The sequence below is a fragment of the Typopeltis vanoorti genome, chromosome 5, assembly GCF_054136105.1.
Source record: "Typopeltis vanoorti isolate ZY-2024b chromosome 5, IOZ_Tvanoo_1.0, whole genome shotgun sequence".
NCBI classification, from domain to species: domain Eukaryota; kingdom Metazoa; phylum Arthropoda; class Arachnida; order Uropygi; family Thelyphonidae; genus Typopeltis; species Typopeltis vanoorti.
The window spans coordinates 33,867,894-33,888,685 of NC_143553.1; the positions used below are offsets into that span (position 1 = coordinate 33,867,894).

A 20,792-nucleotide genomic window follows, 5' to 3' on the forward strand; every position below is an offset into this window, starting at 1 on the left:
TTTACTATCCATTTCTTTCTTGGTCTTCCTAGTGCTAACTTTCCTTCTACTCTTATGATTTTTAGAATTTGCAGAAGTCTTTCAGTAGGCATTCTGCAGTATGATAGTTTAATTCTTTTTTGTATTGGTTTTCCTTTCAGTCCATTTGTTTTTCTCAAACACGTTTTCAAAACCTGTTGATCTTTGTTGTTCTTTTTGTTTAATCAGCCAAGTCTCTGTACCACTGAGCTATATACTTTGATTTTCACAAATCAATCACAAATGATTTCAATAGGCTGAAAATTTGGGCAAATGCTGTCAGTTCATTGTTAGTAAGTGTAAAGTTATGCACTTTGGCATGATGAGATTTCCAACAGCATCTTATATGAGCAGGGTCATACTACCAGAAACCGATGAGGCTCTTGGTGTTATGGTGAAGAGGAATTTGAAGTTCAAAAGTCACATGGCGATAATTGCGATGCTAAAACAAAACTTGACATGTTAGTATTAGCAACAAAATGACACAATAACCACAATCATAATCTTTAATGAAAGTACAGATATTGAAAATAACAGCACAGCATCAGTGTGCAAAAACAACAAGCAAATTGCAAGTTACATGACAATCGGTTTACTAATTTAAAAAGGCTGCTGCAAGATAGAAATTAATAAATAATATTAAAACTATTTTTTTATGTTAGATAAAATGAGAATCTCCCAAACTTTTTTGGGAGGAGAGAGAGAATCGTTCTGATTCAGGTTCGGCCAATGTAAAAGGGCTTCACAACTTTCTTTGTAAGGGTGTTCATATTTAAAACTGCTTCTATGGAAAAGACAAGCTTTATCCCACAAGATACTATGTTGTGCCACACCAGACTTTTTAGGTTTCACACATTCAATGTAGTATTGATGTTCATTAATTATTTTTTCCACAGAATGGCCTATCTGCCCAAATTATATCAATCCTGAAACCTGGAAAGCCTGCTGCTAAATCTGAAAGCTATAGACCTATAGCACTGCTCAGTGTCTGTCTTAAGCTGTTAGAAAAACTTATTTACAATAGAATTAGTACTATTATTATTGACACTCTCCCTCATGAACAGGGCAGTTTCAGGCCCAGGCACAACTGTGAAGATCCAGTTTTGGCCCTAAGGACTCATATAGAATCTAGTTTCCAAAAATGCCTTAAAACTCTTGCAGTCTTTATAGACTTGATGGCCGCATATGACACCATATGGAGGAACAGCATGATCTACAGTTCCTTAAAATACCTAAATGTAAAAAAATGACCCATCTGATCAAGGCTATTCTGTTTAATAAAACAATATAGGTAGTTATAGATGATGATTATGAGCAAAGAACGCTTAACAATGGACTCTTAAAAGGGTCAGTTCTGGCCCCTCTTCTATTCAATTTGTATATTTCTGACCGTCCAGGGACAACACCAGAACTTCTGTACTATATTCCAACACCAGAACTTCTGTACTATAGAGCACATACTAACTAGTGACCTAGAGGAGGTAAACTACTTCTTTGAGAAGTGGTGTCTTATTCCAAGCACCAAGACTGAAACATGCTGTTTCCATTTGAACAATAGCATGGCATGTGACATCTTAAGAGTGCCACTAAATGGGAACATACTACCACACAATTTTAATCCAAAGTATCTGGGCATGACCCTAGACAGAACTCTCTCCTTTAATAGACATCTCTCCAATATTGCTGCCAAACTTAGGACTAGAAATAACATACTGCATGAACTTGCCAGAACAACCTGGGGGCTTGTGCTCCCACATTAAGGACATCTGCTCTGGGCCTCATTTACTCAACTGCTGAATACTGCTCAGTGTCTGTCTGTCTGGCTGGCTGAACAGTGCACACATTAAATTAGTTGATACCGTCCTGAATCAGTGTGTTTCATTTCTGGAACAATCAAGACTACTCCATCATATTGGCTACCAGTTCTGAGCGACATACAACTGCCACAACTATGATGCCAAGACAATCCGATTCATGAATATAACAAAATTTGCTGGAATCCACTACTTCCTATACACTCTGATATCGACAACTTTACATCACAGAGGCTTAAGTCAAGACACTTGCTTATTATAATGGCACAATGACTTGTCACTGAGGACAATAATAGCATGACAGATGGAATTGACTGCCCAAGTCCCAATAATCTGGCAGACTGTCTTTAACCAAAACCAGCCCTCCTTAGACATTTAACTTTGACCTACCTCAAAAAATATGGAACTCCCTAAATAGGGTTCGCACCAACCATGGTTGGAGCTTCCTTGTTTACTTGACGAATAAGACCAAACTCATCTTGTGACTGTGATGAGGATAACCAAACTATTATTATTATTAGACACCTCCAGGGAGTCCAAAGACTCATCGAGGGAGGACACTTGCTCTACAACTCCACCACTGGCAGCAACTACACCAATGCCATCTACTTCTGACCACCACCACCACTAGAATTTCCAAATACAATCACAAACATCACCTCCCACGTCGGGATTCGAATCCACAGCCTTTTGGCTGGAGAGCGGATATGCTAACGACTCAGCCAGCCAGGCTGGCAACTATACAACATATCACATTTGACTGTCCTCACAGAGCCTACACGGGACCTGTAACTGATTTTATAACAGTTTCTACAGATGCTGTTGATTGGCTGTTGAACTTAGACTTTTAATTTTATGCTTATTTGTATATTTTTATATGTATATATGACTAAAGTGTCCCTTCACACTATTGCACTCTTTTGTTTTTTTGCATGTATTTTATGTACTTGTACGTCCTTTTTTTTTTTTTTTTTTTTTTTTTGGATGATAGAAGCGTCAGTTTGTCTTTTGTAGATGATAACAGATAAGAAATTTTGTTGATAGGAAAATATGTGGGAATAAGGTGATACTTCAGAGTATCACCTAATTCAAAATTAGGTGATACTCTAATCTACCAATAGGTTTAGAGATGCCAGAAATATAAGGGATTGGAATCCTTAGGTTGTTTTGGGACATAGGAGTCAATCATCTGCTGGATTTGATGAGGGTTGTAACCATTGTTTTAAGCTTGAGGGAGAGAAGCACACATTATATGCTCTATTAATTAATGACTTGATGACACCAATTTTTTGAGAGGTGTGATGAACAAACTTTTGGTGAATGTATGTGCCAGTAAAGGTTCCACTAAACACTGGTTGACCAAGTATCAGAAGTTGTGCAAGCAAGAAGAATGTCCAAGAATGGTAAACTACCAGTATTTTTTTCCCTCCCCATTGTGAATTGAATGTGTGAGTGAAGACTATTGATCTGATGTAGGAAAGTGGTAAGTTCATTTTCAAAATGAGGCTAAACAGCAAAAATGTCACTAATGTAACGAAACCAAAGAGAGGGTTGGGGTGAATGGATGAGAACAAGGTATCTTTCAGATGGCTCAAAAAATAGTTTGCTAAAGGTGGAGACTGAAGGTACTGACATGAGTAACCTTATCTGTTTATAGATCTTGTTTTTCCAGCTGAAATATCCCAATTGTATAACAAATTCAAAAATCTTCACATTATCAGTAATGTAAATCATCATGTAGTAAACTAATAGTGTCAGATAACAAAATGTTGTAAATAAATAAAGAAACAATCTCAAAGCTGACTTAACATATCTGTCTCTTGTATTTGAATATCTGTGATTTTTTTTGAAAGTTTCTTATTGTGGTTATCATTTAATTTGTTGTCTATAGTTATGCTACAGATACCGTTAAAGATTAGATGTAAATATAAGGAAGTCATTTTTGCATCTTTGCAAGGCCTTGATAAAGATCGCATCTGGACCACTGTGGACAGATTCGGTCTCATGGCTTGTAAATATTTGTAACAACCTAAATATCTTATATTTAGGTTGTTACAAATGAACGCTAAGTTTTCTGTAATTGTGATTTTTTTGCATGATATTTATACTTACATTAGATGAAAGAAAATGAAGAGGATCGTTCAAAGATTGTGCCTGCTGCATCATATTTTGCACCACCCAGAGGTAATTCATTGATCTGTCTTTTGAGTTAAAATATGGACATCCATATGATTTAGATCCTCCTCCCCCAAAAACAGTGATTTTAAAATTCAGTTCTTACAATTAATATCTTAAAATTATTTTAAAGTACCTTACTTCAGCTATTTAATGATGTGTAATGCTAAATCTCCGTATTGCTGATTAAACAATGAGCATATTATTATATGAGTATAATACTCAGTGTTATTTTATTTAATCATGTTACATAGAATGTAATGAATAATACAAACTACAGTTGACTCTTACTATAGAGAACTTGCAGAGACTATAGTAAGTGATAGTTTTTCTTTATAATAATATTGTGCCTGTGGGACTTGGATCCTGTAGCACCTCACTTGAAATTATTTTAATATGTAATGGAGAAATGGAAATTTGTGAAAGCTGAATATTTCCATGGTAATTTCATTCCAAAAAGGAGAAGGTTTTAACAAACTGGTGGTTAATATTTAGTGTTTATTAAACTAAATGTGCATATTTTTATTACTTGCAAAGAGTAGATCATCCATAATTTACTCACTTTTTTTTGTATTTAAATGACATAGGAAATGATTGGAAATACTCATTGGGTGGTGTAATAGTTAATCAGGACAATGTAGAGAGCTTGCAGGATGATGAAAATAGGCTGACAGAAAAAAAAAAAATGGATACTAGTTTAATGTGGAAAAGTGTAAATTAATGCATTTTGAGATGAAAACAAACTGCATACCATATTGATGAAACTGTGAACAGGGAGTCGAACTGCATAAGACATACTTCAAATGTAGGATTACTTAGTCATGGAAGAACACACAAGCAGAGATAAGTATCAGCGCCTTATCAAGAGGTATGAGAACTTTCCAGGCCACCAGACCCATACCCAGGTCTAATTAATTACCTGTGTTTCTTGGAGAGAATATGAATTGGCGAGTGGTCTGTGAAATGCTCCTTATAATGATAGATTCCTGAACATTCACTTTAGGGGAGTGTACAGGATATTATAGTGTTACATCATTACTAACATCTTGTCAACAATTTTCTTCAAATTAATCTATCTGACAAGTATCTATATTATCAGAATGAGGCTAATCTTCTTGAATGCCAGGCAGTCTCAAGTAGAGTGATGTGGGCAAATATGAGAATGGGGAACTGGACAATGAGACTTATTTGTGCCTATGGCCCCACAGAAGGCTCTACTAAGGTAGAAGTGGAGGAATTTTTTGAGGTTATAGAGAAAGCTACTGACACAATGAAAAAGGAAAAGTTGGTCCTTGTTGGGGATCTAAATAGCAGAGTAGGAAGTGATTGTCAGACATACAAAAATGTTTTGGGAAAATTTGGAGAAAAGAGCAACGCTAATAATAATGGCAAATACCTGTTGGATTTCTGCTCAGGACATGGACTGGTTATTACTAACATCACGTTCCAACATAAAAATGTGCACAAATTCACATGGAGAGAAGAGGCAAGGAATAAGAAAAGTCTCATTGACTATGTTATTGTTGATGGTGATGTTTTCTCCCTGATGCAGGACACTAGAGTGTACAGAGGATTTGAAATTGGAAGCAATCACTATTTAGTCTTGAGCAGGATAAAATTGAATTTCATATCGAAAAGAATGATATTTAAGAAAGTTTTAAAGCGAAAAAAAAAGTTGAGCAGCTCTCAGATGTGAACTGTATACACAAAGATTATTGAAGAAAAAATGAAAGAGTTTGAGAACAAGAACCAAACCGTGGAGATTCAATGGCAAACCTTGAAGAAAACCCTGATTAATTCGGCCAGAGAGGCATATGGTGAGGTTGTCAACAAATATAGAAAAATCAGAACTCCATGGTGGACACAGGAAGTTAAAGAGGCAGTGAAGGAAAAGAAGAAAGCATATCAAAAGTTCCTGGCAAATAAGTCTGCTGGTGCTCATAGAGAATACAGAAACAAATGTAAGAAAGCTAAACGCTGTGTAAACTAGCTAAACAAAAGTCATGGGAGGACTTTGGCAAGAACATAGAAAATAAATATCAAGAAGTGGTAAGATATTCTGGAGGCTGTTGAAGAAGCTTAGAAATGGAGGAAAGAGTGCTGTTAAAGGAGTTAGAGATGATAAAGGTGACGTGAAAAACGGGATAAAAAGATATCCTTGAAGTATGGAGTAATTACTTCGTAAAATTGCTAAATGAAACAAGCAGTGATAGCAGAGTGGTAAAAAAAACGCTCAACAGGCATACAGTCAGGAATACATATCCATACTTGAAGTAGAAAAAGCCATCAAAGGCTTGAAATGTGGAAAGGCAGCAGGAGTAGATGATATTTGACCAGAAATGCTGAAGTATAAAAGTATTACAGTGGCTGCACTGCATAGTTCAGAAGGCCTGAACAGAGGGACGAATTCCTAATGATTGGAGTAGAGCTCTCATAATACCCATACATAAAACGGAAAATAAAACTGAATGTGAAAATTACAGAGGTATTTCCCTACTGAGTGTTCCTGGTAAGATTTATGCAAGTATACTTGAGAAACGGTTGAGAAGAATTGTGGAAGAAAAGCTTGGTGAAGAACAAGCTGGATTCAGGCCAAATAGAGGCGGTCAGATCTTCACGTTACGACAAATAGTGGTGAAATCATGGGAATATAACAAAGATCTATATTTCGGTTTTGTCGATTTGGAAAAGGCATATGACAAGGTGCCAAGAGAGAAGCTATTCAATACACTACAGTTATATGGTGTCAATGGGGCATTATATCAAGCAATACTTAGTCTTTATTTGAGTTGCAAGTCAACAGTTAGAATTGAAGGAAGTACAGGAAGATGGTTTAATGTTAAATCTGGTGTGAGACAAGGATGTACATTATCCCCTCTGTTATAAAAATGTGCACATAAAAATGTGCACAAATTCACATGGAGAGAAGAGGCAAGGAATAAAAAAAGTCTCATTGACTATGTTATTGTTGATAGTGATGTTTTCTCCCTGGTGCAGGACACCAGAGTGTACAGAGGATTTGAAATTGGAAGTGATCACTATTTAGTCTTGAGCTGGATAAAATTGAATTTCATATTGAAAAGAATAACATTTAAGAAAGTTTTAAAGCGAATAAAAGTTGAGCAGCTCTCAGATGTGAATTGTAGACTAAAATCCACAAAGATTATTGAAGAAAAATTGAAAGAGTTTGAGAACAGAAATCAAACCTTGGAGATTCAGTGGCAAACTCTGAAGAAAACATTGACTGATTCTGCCAGAGAGGCATGTGGTGAGGTTGTCTGTAAGGATAAAAAAATCAGAACTCCCCTGGTGGACATAGGAAGTTAAAGAGGCAGTGAAGGGAAAGAAGAAAGCATATCAAAAGGTCCTGAGATGATAAAGGTGACATGAAAACGGGAGAAAAAGATATCCTTGAAGTATGGAGTAATTACTTTGAAAAACTGCTAAATGAAACAAGCAGTAATGACAGCACAGTGGTAAAAAACACTGACCAGGCATGCAGTCAGGAATACATATCCATACTTGAAGTAGAAAAAGCCATCAAAGGCTTGAAATGTGGCAAGGCAGCAGGGGTAGAAGATATTTCCCTACTAAGTATTCCTGGCAAGATCTATGCAAATATACTTGAGAAACGGTTGAGAAGAATTGTGGAAGAAAAGCTTGTTGAAGAATAAGTTGGATTCAGGCCAAATAGAGGCTATCAGGATCAGATCTTCACTTTACGACAAATAGTCGAGAAAGCGTGGGAATATAACAAAGATCTGTATTTAAGTTTTGTCGATTTGGAAAAGGCATATGACAAGGTGCCAAGAGAGAATATATTCAATATGCTGCAGTTATATGGTGTCAATGGGGCATTATATCAAGCAGTACTTAGTCTTTATTTGAGTTGTAAGTCAGCAGTTAGAATTGAAGGAAGACAGGAAGATGGTTTAATGTTAAATCTGGTGTGAGACAAGGATGTACATTATCTCCTCTGTTATTCATTATCTATATGGATCACATTATGAAGGAAAGTGGTATTAAACATGATATCAAAATTGGAGATGTTAATGTCAGCTCTTTGCTTTATGCGGATGATGTTATACTTCTAAATAAATCTGCTACAAGTCTGCAAGATTCTCTGACTAAATTGAATAACTGTTGTAATAGATATGGTATGAAAGTCAGCAATAAAAAGACAAAGACAATGAAAATAGGCAGAATCATTGAAAATGTCAACTGTGTTGTGAATGGAGAACCTGTGGAAGAAGTGAAACATGTCAGCTACTTAGGCATGATTTTTAGTGAAGATGGTAAATTAAATATGGAAATAGACAACAGAATCAGCAAAGCTGGTATGGTAGTAAGTCAATTGAATAAATTCATATGGAATAAGAGAGAAATTAGTCGGAACACTAAATTAGCTGTATACAAGACAGTGCAGTTTGAACACTGCACTGTCTTGTATACAAGACAGTGCAGTGTTCAAACCAGTTTTAACTTATGAATCTGAGAGCTGGGTCAGAAGTAAAACACTTGACCAAAGACTAGAGACCGCAGATATGAGAGTCCTGAGAAAGATTATAGGGGTGAACAGATGGCATCAATGGCAATATCATATTAAAAATGAGGATATTAGGAAAGAACTTGACATTGTCAACATCCAGGAATGCGTTAGCAGAGCTAATCTCTGGTGGTATGGTCACTTAAACAGAATGGGCGAAGAAAGATTAGCAAAACAAGTATTCTCTGCCAGGTTGGCAGCAAAACGACCCAGAGGAAGACCAAGATATAGGTGGATTGATACGGTACAAAGTGCCTTAGATGATAGAAATATAAGATCTGATAATGTTGGAGTCTTGACAACTAACAGACTGATTTGGAGGAAAATTGTAGATAGGAAGTTAGTAATGATGTAATTTTTTTCATGTAGTACTATCATATCCTGTACACCCCTTGAGGGTACATGGCAGGAATTTGATGATGATGATGATATTCTTTCTGCCATTTTTATGCTGTTTCATAGTCTAGAATTTTTTTTCCTCTGATTTTTTCTATATTCTTACCAAAGTCTTCTATGACTTTTTTTTAGCTTGTTTTACGGTGTTTTGATTTCTTTCATTTTACTGTGTATTTTCTGAGAGCATAAGCTGACTTGCTAGGAGCTTTTGATGCACTTCCTCTTCCTTCTGCTTCTTTAAACTTCCTGAACCATGAAATTCTGATTTTTCTATCCTTGCAGACAGTCTCACCACATATCTATTTGGCTGAATAATCAATCAGGAGTTGCCACTGACTCCGATGTTTTGTTCTTGTTTTCAAACTTCTTAATTTTTTTTTTTTTTTTGAATAACATTTGTGTATTTGAGTCTACAGTTCAGCTCTGAAAGAGCTGAACTGTAGACTCAAATAAGAAATTCAGTTTTATCCTGCTCAAAACTAAATGATTACTATCTCCACTTTATCTTCTGTATACTCTTGTGTCCTGAACAAATGGGAGAGCATTGCATCATCATCATCAATAACATAGTCAAAGATACTTCTTTTCTTGCATCTTTACTCCATGTGGATTTGTGCACGTTTCTTGTTTTAACATGGTGTTGGTAATAATTAGTCCATGTCCTGAACAGAAATCCAGTGGGTACTTACCATTATTATTAGCTTTCATCTTTCCTCCAAATTTTCCCAAAACATTTCTATATATCTGGTAATCATTTTCTACTCTCGTCTTTAGATCTCCAACAAGGACCAACTTTTTTGCAGTGTCAGCTGCCTTGAGTGCCTCGAAAAAAAAATTCCCCTTCTTCCTTAGTAGAGCCTTCTATGGGATCACAGGCACAAATAAATCTTATTATCCAGTTCCTCATCTGTTACTGGCATTAGTATTTTTTTAATTTTTATTTTTAGTAAAATTCCATTGTACTTTTTACATGCTTTTGAACCTTTGATAAGCCACAATTAAAATTTTAAAAAAGTGTAATACACAGTTAGCTTTGAATTAGGAAATCACCTAATAATGCATTGGTCCACCTCGCCGTGCAATCACAGCGCACAGATGTGTAGGAACAGATTCCACAAGGTGTCAAACATCCTCCATGAATAATTCGACCCATTTCTGCGGCAATTTCGTCAGTTCACACTCATTCCGTGGAGAAGGATCAGGGTCTCAAACCCGATTCTGTTATATCCCACACGTGTTCAGTTGGGTTACAGTCAGGGGGCCAAGGCAATGTGGCAAATTTGTTGCCATGTTCCTCCAACCATTAATATTTGTATGAGCCCAATGACAAGCTACATTGTCCTGTTTGAAAGATGGCACTGCAGTTGGGGTAGACCTCCTGCAGATATGGATGGAGATAGTGAGCTAACAGGTTCCTGTTGCTTTCACCATTCAGTGTTTGTGGGATGATAACCAACAGACTTAGGGCGTGCCAGGATAAAGCTCCCCATAACATAACACTATTTCCAACAACCTGTTGACCCCAACTGTGCAACCATGGGATAGGGCTTCAGCTAAATGCAAACCCTGCCATCAGCATGGTGCAGCAGGAAACAGGATTTACCACTCCAAATGACCTTGGCCCATGCGAGGCATTGTGATTCCTGGCCATCCTTGTAGGTCATGGGTTCGTGGTTAATCCAGTACAGGAGCAACCAACAAGTGCGGCTGTTTCCAAAATACTGGCACCTACCCTCTGTCAAATTGGCTTATATTACATGGTTCTTGATTACATACAGAGAGGATAGATGTGCCCATATATAGTAACTGCAAATGACATTTCGTTATCACACCAAATATATAAATCAAGGGGGGGGGGTCCTAATGCAAAGCTAACTCATGGTAAGTCTCTATAATATAAATGTTATTTTAATAGCAATGTTTTTGTCAGTATTTTTTTATACAATATACTTTTTATTTCAGACCATGTTGAAGATCCACCTCCCCCAATGTCTGGTACAAAGCTCTTTTTGATAATTCTGTGTGCTGTTCTGGGAATTTTTGTTTGTATTATCGTTGGAGTGATGGTCTTCCAGAAACAGCAAGAAACAACAAGAAAACGACTTTATTAGATTTATTAGTTTTGTCCAGAATATTAAAAGCAGGTTGTGAATAATGGTTGACATTCAACTGCTAGTTCTTCCAGTATTCTTTTTTTCTGAAAAGATTACCTTTTGTAAAACTTGCTATCAAATAAACAAATATTGGTAAAAATGCAATAATGTAAAACATCTTTATGCAGTTAATTATTATAACATGTTTTGTATATATTTGTTAAAGGTATCTGCAAAAAAAAAAAAAAAAAAAATTTTGGTAAAAAGAAGAATTACTTGTATTTAAGACTATTTAGAAAAATAAATTCATTTTTTATTGAAAGTTGTCTTCTTATTACAGCTTTCATAATATAAATTATATCGCAGTATAATATTTGCATGAAGCTTTTTAAACTGCTACTTTATATTTTATCTAAGATTAAAGACATTTTTATAAATATGGTAGAAGGGAGGATTGCTGCAATTAAACTTGAAATATGACTGTAGATATGAAGATTATAAAAATTGAAATGGTACAAAGAAATCACAAATGGAATACTGATAACATTCTAATCAGTTTGTAATGATGTAACATAGCCAGGCTATCACTTAAAGACTGAGATAAACTAGAAAAAGAACCCAAAACATATAGTGCTAAAGTTGGAAGATGTTCTGAGCAAACAATAATCGCACTGTTTTTCAGTAGGTGTTCTACAAGTTTTATTTTTTCAAAAACAATCTAAAGAAGTATTTGAGGTGAGAAAGTATTTTTCTTAACTAAAAATGATTTCCTCAAAACATACAATTATATTTGGATGTAAATATCTGCTTTTATTAAAGATGATACATGCTTGAGAATCTTAATGCTTAAGTCATTAAGAATAATCAAATGTGCGCCTTCTACAGTGATAGAACTTCTTCCATAAGAGAAATCAAATGCAAATCTAAAACCAAGTAAATTATGTTAGAAAAATTCTCATTTTAAACTTTGCCTCATTCATAAGTGAATTTCATGACTAGGCTACTTGTATATGGAGGCAGATGACTTCACACACCAGACTGCTGTAATATCCCATAATGAACAGCTCACTTCAAGATATGTATATTGCTATGCATTGTGAGAAGGGACACTACCCAAACCCATTTCAACCTTTGAGGCACTGGACACTAAACATAAAGGTTGAAACTAGTTTGAAAAAGCAACTTCCCATAATGCATAGCTATATATATATATGTCTGTCTGCAAATGAGTGCTATGCATTATGGAAGACTATGGCAGTTTGATATGAAGTCATCTGTCTCCACATATAAGTAGCCTAGTCATGAAGTTACTTCATATGCTAACTTAGTTGCCTCATGCTTAGAAGAATATAATTTGTCTAGTATAATTTCTTCATGTAGCTTCCTCAGTGAGAGGGTGCAGCACCATGTCTTTCCAGTTCTCTCTGTTGGTGGCTTTCCTTTTTGTTTCTGCATAGCCATGTGATCCTATCCATGATCTTATATCTTCAAGCCATGTCCTTCAATTTTTGCCTCTTGATCTATTTCCCATCTGTTAGTATCCCCTGTCCTGCTGAACCTCTCAGTACATGTACTGCCAATCTCATCATTCTCTGGATCATTTCCTGTAATAAAGATCTGTGTTTTCATTCTCTATAGGACATCTGTATTTGTCACATGTTCTGTTCATGGAATTTTCAGAGCTCTCCTATAGCACCACATTTTAAAGGCCATTATCTGTTGCCATACTCTCTTCTTGAATATCCAGGTCTCACTTCCATATGTGAAAATTGGCCACAATAACATTCTTATCATTCTTTTCTTTGTCTCGATATTCACAGAACTTCTGAGCAGATCTTTATTTTTCCAGAATACATCTTTAGCTATGGCTGTTCTTATTTTTATTTCTTTATCTTGCTTTCCATCTGCAGTAGGTGCCTAAATATTTGTATTCTGTTGTATGTTCAATTTTCATATTGTTTATGAATATTTCTGGCTCGGATCTGCTTTCTTTTGAGATTTTCATAAATTTGGTCTTTTTTGTATTTATATCTAATCCAAATTCTTTACCTTCTTCAATTAGTAGCTGCAGTAATTTGATTAATTTGTTTTTGTTTTCTGCTATTAGAATGGTATCATCAGCATATTTATACCATTGATACTAATTCCTATTTTTTGTTTTTCAATCTTTTTCATCACTGTCTTACTATAGATATTAAATAGATTTGATGAAAGGACACAACCTTGTCTAACTCCTCTTTTTTATTTTCACTACAGAAGTCTCATTGTTAAACAGCTGCATTTTTTGTTCGGTGTAAATCATTTATAATCTTATGTACATGAACTTCTATGTCTAATTTATTGAACATTTTATTATGTTTTACCGGTCAAAAGCCTTCTGAAAGTCTATGAAGCATATGTAAATGTTCCTATTTCTTTCAAGTGGATCTTTCTATTAGTATTTTTAGTTCTAGGATAGCATTAATGGTTCCCATTCCTCTTCTGAAGCCTTTCTGTTGTTCACTCAATTCACTGCTTATGGCTCTTTCAATTTGTTTGTTAACAGCGGTTAAAATAATTTTAGATGCATGGGATATTAGGCTCACAGTATAATTTATATAATTTACTTTGTTGCAATGCCTAAATTCTGTATTGTTATTAATGAGTTTGGACATATCTCTTGTATGCTAAGTGTCAAGCAGAAAGGCATTATCTTGGAAATTATTCAGAATTTTAGTCATTTCTACCAAGCAAATGCCCAAACATAAAACTGTTTATGCAGGAGCATATACCCTCTGTCCAAAAAGAAACCAAACTTTGAGAAAATAGAAGAAACTAGTGGCGCCACCTGTTGTATCTTTTTGTTGTCAAAAGTGGCAAACCTTCATTAGTGTTGTGTCAACTGTTTATGACATTTGTTTCATTAGAAGCCAAGTTATAGTGCCAAGAGTGTGTTTTGACAAATGGTCGGAAAATGAGTTTCAAACAGAGAGCTGCAATTGACTTTTGTGTTAAACTTGGTAAAAGTTTTACCAAAAAGCATATGGTGATGAATGCTTATCCGTACTCAAGTTTACAAGTGGTTTAAGCGATTTCAAAGTAGTCATGAGACACTTGAGGACGATGAAAAGCCGGGACGTCCAAAAACTGGACTGAGTGAAGTTAACATCCAAAAAGTGCATGATTTCATCAAAGAAAATCCGAAATCGTCCATGAGATTGATTGAAGATGAACTGGGGATTCCAAAATCAACTGTGCACAACATTTTGACCGAGAGTTCGTAAATTAAATTCGCGATTTGTTCCCCACAAGTTGACCGATGACCAAAAAATGTATCAAATTGAACACTGCAAGAAGCTTATTAAAACCACTCATAAGGACTTGAACTTCCTTGAAATGATCGTTGCTAGTGACAAAACGTGATGTTTTGAGTATGAGTCCAAGACAAAGTGCTGAGTGGAGACCACCAGAAGAAGGGCATCCGGAAAAAAAAAAAAAAGTCGCTTGGAAAACGTCAAAAGTAAAGACAATGCTGATTTGTTTCTACAATTCCAAGGGCATTATCCATAAAGAATTCATTCTGCCTGACCAAACGGTCAATATTAAGTTTTATCTCAAAGTTTTGAAGCAATTGATAGCGAGAATTCGTCACATATGGCATGAATATCATGTGCAGGCAGATGGTCACTTTTGCACGATAATGCACCATGTCATCGATCAAACATTGTGAGACAGTTTTTGAGCAAAAACCAAGTTGGTGTGTTGGATCACTCACAGTATTCACCTGATTTAATACCCTGTGACTTCTTTCTCTTCCCCTGACTTCATTTGCCAATGAAAGGAAAGCGATATGACACCATTGAAAATGTTCAAGGCAGTAACCACGACTCTCAACAGTATCCTAAAAGCTGATAAAAAAAAAAACAACTCATTTAACGAATTAATTGACTGTGCCAAATATTGATTGGAATAAATGATTTGAATAATTATAATTGGCCTTTGTTTTATTTTCTATCAAAAGTTTGGTTTCTTTTTGGACAGAGGGTGTATAATGACTTTCTCTCATAATTAGCTTGGGCCTTCCTTACTATATAGGTCATACCCTTCTTGCCTGTACCCTATACTGCTCATCCATTTCTTTATATATCTCTTCTGCTTATGGTGATCCATCTAATTTATATCTCCTATTCATTGCTAAACATCTCTATCCTCCAAATTCTTATGCCATGGCACTACTACAAGCCAGCTCCTCAGTTTGTTATAATAATCTGCTTTGTAATTCCACATATATACCTTCTTTACAATAAATTCTGTATGTCTGGCAATCTTCCTGGTCAAGACCACACAAATAACCCCCCCTCCCTCCAAGTAGAGGAAGTACAGCTACTTCTGCAACATTAGTTACAGCTGATGCTATCACTGAATCCAGCATACTTGAACTTTAGTCTCTCTCTCTCTTCCATTACTTGTTGTCTCAGATAATTATCTTTTAGCAGCTGTATAAATTCTTTTTTTTTCTCTCCTTCCAACATAAGTCTCCATAGTTTAACTTCCCCATAATAATTACCCAGCCGTGCGATATTAATCATTCATATTGTTTAGTGAAGGGATTGGCTGACTGAATTTGTGTAGCTGATTGGATTATTCAGCCAATGTTTTGCCTTGGTCATCGGGACATCTTCATGGGAACAATGGTGATATGTTGGGCAGGCACACTGGTGGGTGAGCATGTGCAGACTGGTTGTGAAGGGCAGGCACCTACAGTCCCAACTGGTAATAGACATTTGTTGACTGTTTCAGAATGAGGGAATGTCTGTCAATCTCTGAGTGGGATCAATGTTTGCAGTGATCGGGTGCTGCAGTGGCATTGCCTTTGTCCACTTTGGTTATGACTGCACTTAAAATACTATTGCTTTGACATAGTTTTTTTAATGTGATCAGTTACACATAAAATGGATTTTTTTTTTTTTTGGAGGATTGTTGACATTAAAATGTTGGTGGCTACATCTAACCAGATATCTGGCTAGAAGGCCTAAGATGTCACTTGGACTATTGTGTGTAAAGAAACGTGCTAAAAATGATATCAAAATTGCAGAACACTGAAGACAGATTGAGAATTTGTAGACTGCAAACAGGAGAAAGAGGGGTGATATCATTGAGACTTAAACTTCTGAAAAGGTTATACAGTATTTTGGTAAATGGAATTTTTCATTTTATGGAAGGTGGGGAAAGGATATGAGAGCATCCTTGGAAGTTGAGAATGAATGCTGTGAAGAAGGGGTGAGGCTAGATTTTTTCCTCATCGAGTATTGCATGATTGGAATGGATTACTGTTGGATGTGATGTGTGCAAGTAGTGTGAATGAAATCAAGAAAAGGAATGACAGCTGATGCAGATAGTATGGTCTCTCTTAATAATAACAACAGAGCTTATTATAGCAAAAATAATGAAATAGCATCCTCATTCCAACCAGCCAACATTCCTTTTTTATTTATTATAACATTGTTTCTTTGAAACTGTGCATCAATCAAACCATCTTTTATTAGATTTACTGACAATGTGAAGCATCATTATTATTTGTAACAGACATTCATGGAGATGGCACTTTCCATGCAAGTAATTGCTTGGTAAGCAACATACACTAAAATTTAATCTATTCATTCACCTTTTCAGCCATAGTATACTCCACAGTATATAATCCGACCACATAAGTGAGAGCTCTCGTTGGCAGACTGCCGAGAAGAGTCAATTCATGCTGAAGGGGAGAAATAAGGCAATGACGAATTGATCAACAACGCGAAATCACGTGCTTAATAGGTAAAATTTTCCAACTGTTATATAAGAGAAGTTAATTTTCCAAAGTGTAATAATAAACAACTCATCCCACAATACGGATTGATTACCCTATTATCGGAATGGATTCTCCTTCTGTTGACATGTGCAGAAGTGTTGAAGGGTCTCATATCTGTGGGCATACTATACTATGTTAAAAAGTATACTGTATTCATAATGGCAAATTGAAACTGAAGAGATAATAATTTTATGAATAAATAAATTAATTTATTCCTAAAAGTTTTAACTTCATCAAGCATTACACACAAAAGACATAACACTGCTAACAAATAATAGTAAGCTACTGGATTAAAAATGTTTAATTATCACAAAGATCTCACATATCCACAAAAAGCATTCAACAGTAAAAAAAAGAAAAAAAAATTCTAACATTTTAGCAAACTGAAATTTTTGATTTATATGTTAAAAAATTTATTTATTCATGAAATGGTAGGCTTTGTGTGTGTGTGTGTGTGTGTGTGTGTGTGTATGTATATATATATATATATACACATGGTATATGATCAATCATATGCATGATACTGACAGTTTGATAAATGGCAGACTCTCGCTATAGCAAACACCCTTTTGAAATCCTTCCTTGTAATTCATGAAATAAGATAATGCTTTATTTGAAAATGTGGTAACATTCCCAAATTATTTTTCTAGTTACTGATTTCACTGGCTTGACCTGACTTATTCAATGCCATTCTTAAAGAAAGTCACTACAGTAAACTCACTAAAAGTTTTCTTGCTGCACCTACAAGTTTGCCATAGAGAGATCACTTGTATTCATATATGAAATCATTCACCTGCATTCTGATGCTTTTCACTCTACACTAATTCAAGCTATATCTATATAAATTTTGCAGGATTTTGTTTAAATGCTGCTTTATAGAGAAAGACTAAAGAGCATATTGTCCTGTAAACCATCTGCATTATTATATAACTATATATAAAAGGGAAAAAAAACACCATTCAGTTAACAAATAATTTTAATAACAATAAAATTTAATGACTAGAACATTTATAAATTCATTTCTAGATAGCAAACACACTTTAGTAAACAACATGTAACACATATACAAAGTAATTCAAAAAAGTTGTATACTAGTGTAAAAATATACATATTTATATTTCTACTTTGGCTGAAAAAATATCTATAAGCACCTTCAGTATCTGACCATCAAATAGATAACCACAAGAACTCCCTGCTAAAATTTTAAATGCAATATTGTGCCTCAAGTGTTTTAATGTACATCAGCACCAATATTCAGAATGCATAAAAACTCCAAAATACAGAATCTGTAATAAATGTGACCTCTTCAGCAGTTAAAACTTTTCATTCATTGTATTTCAATATATATATATATGATGCTATTGGTATATCTACAAATTTTTTATATATAATTAAAGAAATTTTCTTTCAGATAAATATACAATGTCACATAAGGAAATAGCAGAATTCTAAATATTCTGCTTCTCATATGTAGAATATCAACTTTAGTTAAGTTAAAAGATATTTTACTTAGACACACAAAACCATTTGTCACATTAAATGACAAATCACATTACAAACCTATATACACACTCATATTTTAAAATAATTAAATTTAATTTTTATGCATTGTATTAGTAAAAAATCACAGTTATTACATTGAAATATATTAAAATTTTAACTCAAACACACACATACAAAAAAAAATCACAATGTATAAGATCTGACCAGTAAATAAGCTCAATGATTCTTATAAATAAAAGCAGCTTATTTTTAACTGCTAGGAACGATTGAGTAAATTTCAATGGATTAATTCTTCATGTTAAAAGGTTCCCAATGTGATTCACAGTTATCTTGCTTAATTTATAATGCTGTTTGAATTAAGGGGAACAGCAATTCTCCCAATCCAAATTTCCAACTTTATTTTGCAATCTTTCCTTGTAAGCCATGAGACAAAATACCAACAATCATGATAATACTTTATTTGAACACATGGCAACATTTATAAGTTATTTTTCTAGTTACTGCTTTAACTGACTTGTATGATAACAAGTATCACAAGCCACACATCTAGTATGAATGATTAGACGATTATCACTCTTATTGAGACTTAGGGGAGAAAACACATCTAAATATAATAACTAAATAAATTTAGTTATTATATTTAGATGCCGAGTGGTTAGTGTATCTGCTTTTTGTATATTTTCTATATTTGTATTTGAATCCCACTGTGGGCATGAATGTTTGTGATTGTGAAAATACTAGTGGTGGTGAGAGGTAGATGGCGATGGTGTAGTTGTGGTTCGTTGTAGGTAGTGGAGACAGAGTTATAGAGTAGGTGTCCTCCCTTGATGAGTCTTTGGACTCCCTGGAGGTGTCACATAATAATAAAAATTTAGTGAATTAGATTATTTGTGCTTTGGTCACCAGTCATCTTCATAGACATAAAGAAATATATTAAGCAAGTGCATGCAGGCACACCAACAGAAAGATAAACAGACTGACTATAAAAGGCAGGCTTCCACAGTCCTAACTGGCACTCTATTGGATGCAGTGAGAGAATCTTGCTGAAGTTCTCAAAAATGATATCTCCCAGATTTTTGGTATGTGATGCAGCCAAATTAAGTTTGAAGAATATGGTAGTGCCGTTGCAAATTACTACATATTTATACCTGTTTCTGTAAAAGGGGGATTTAAGTGCTGTTTTCCATTTGGCCATGTAGCAAGAATATGCTAAACATTTTTAGCACAACTCAACTGCCAACATCCAAAGATCTATTTAACTGAGAAGAAAAATAACTGTCTGCCCTTCTTTGACACTCTTAGTCACCTTGCTACCAAATGGATCCTTATTCTTTTCAGTCTACACAACTACCCTTCCCAGCAGCATGGTATTATCAAAACCTTAAGAAATAGAGCTAGCACCATCTGTTCGAACCACACTAGCCTCTCCACCAAAATCAATCACATTCAGGACACTTTTTTTTTTTTTTTTTTTTGGTCAATGGCTTACCTATAAAATCAAAAGAACACTCTGCCCATCCTCCAAATCAAATCCCACAAAATATCCATTGCTATCCCTCTCTTATATCTGGGGCACTTCAGAAAAAAACTACATCTATTCCAAGATGGCAGACTGTATTTCATAAATACAGTGTTCACTAGATCCAGCAGGTGGACCTTTCCTATTAATAGAAGAATATTTAAATCAGAGAGAAACTATTTCTGGAATGTTCACTAGATCCAGCAGGTGGACCTTTCCTATTAATAGAAGAATATTTAAATCAGAGAGAAACTATTTCTGGAATCTGCCCCAGCACAGTATACTCCAAACCTAAACAAATTCAGCTATATCATGTTACCAAAATTCTGGGAGACTGCCATTTTGAGACCTTCAGCAAGATTCCATCACTGCACCCACAGAGGGTGCTAAGTTAGGACTGTGAGAGCCTACCTTTTACAACTGGTTTGTGTTTGCCTTCCTGCTGGTATGTTAGCATGCATTGGCTTAGTATATTTCTTTATGCCCATGAAGATGCCTTAGTGACTTAATCTTATTAGCTAAATACATTTAGCTTATTTATTATCTGTAGATGTGTGTTTTCTCCACATATCTTTTTTTTTTGTTTGTTTGTTCAATGAAATAATGTTAAAAATTAGGTTTTTTTTTCCACTACAGTACACATTCAGTTAGTTTCTGTAGCTGTTTGTTGTTGTGAATTATTATTATTAGATCATTATGACTCCACCATGGAGTCAACAGTTCATTGCAGGAGGTGATCCATCACACTCACACAGCTCATCATATCACGACTTGAATGCATTCGCAGTCTCCGCACTTCAGGCAATGTATTCCATCCATCCACAACTCTCCATACAAAAAACATATATTTCATCCTTTTGCTCACACCCTCCTTATACACTTCCAAGGATGGCCTCTT

At 35.1% G+C, this 20,792-nt stretch overlaps 1 protein-coding gene and 1 long non-coding RNA gene across 2 annotated transcripts in view; one reads left to right on the top strand and one right to left on the bottom strand.

Moving 5' to 3' along the window:
* LOC150106302 (vesicular integral-membrane protein VIP36-like) overlaps positions 1-11,364 on the top strand; it is a 130,965-nt gene extending 119,601 nt beyond the window's left edge. Inside the window, exons 8-9 of the mRNA XM_090392336.1 lie at positions 3,950-4,016; positions 10,912-11,364. Coding sequence (XP_090248462.1) covers positions 3,950-4,016; positions 10,912-11,060 — 216 coding nt within the window. The 3' untranslated portion in view covers positions 11,061-11,364. The remainder of the gene's footprint in view (positions 1-3,949; positions 4,017-10,911) is intronic.
* The window catches only part of LOC150106303 (uncharacterized), a 162,650-nt gene that overhangs the window by 90,671 nt on the left and 51,187 nt on the right, over positions 1-20,792 (bottom strand). The gene's annotated exons all lie outside the window — the stretch shown is intronic.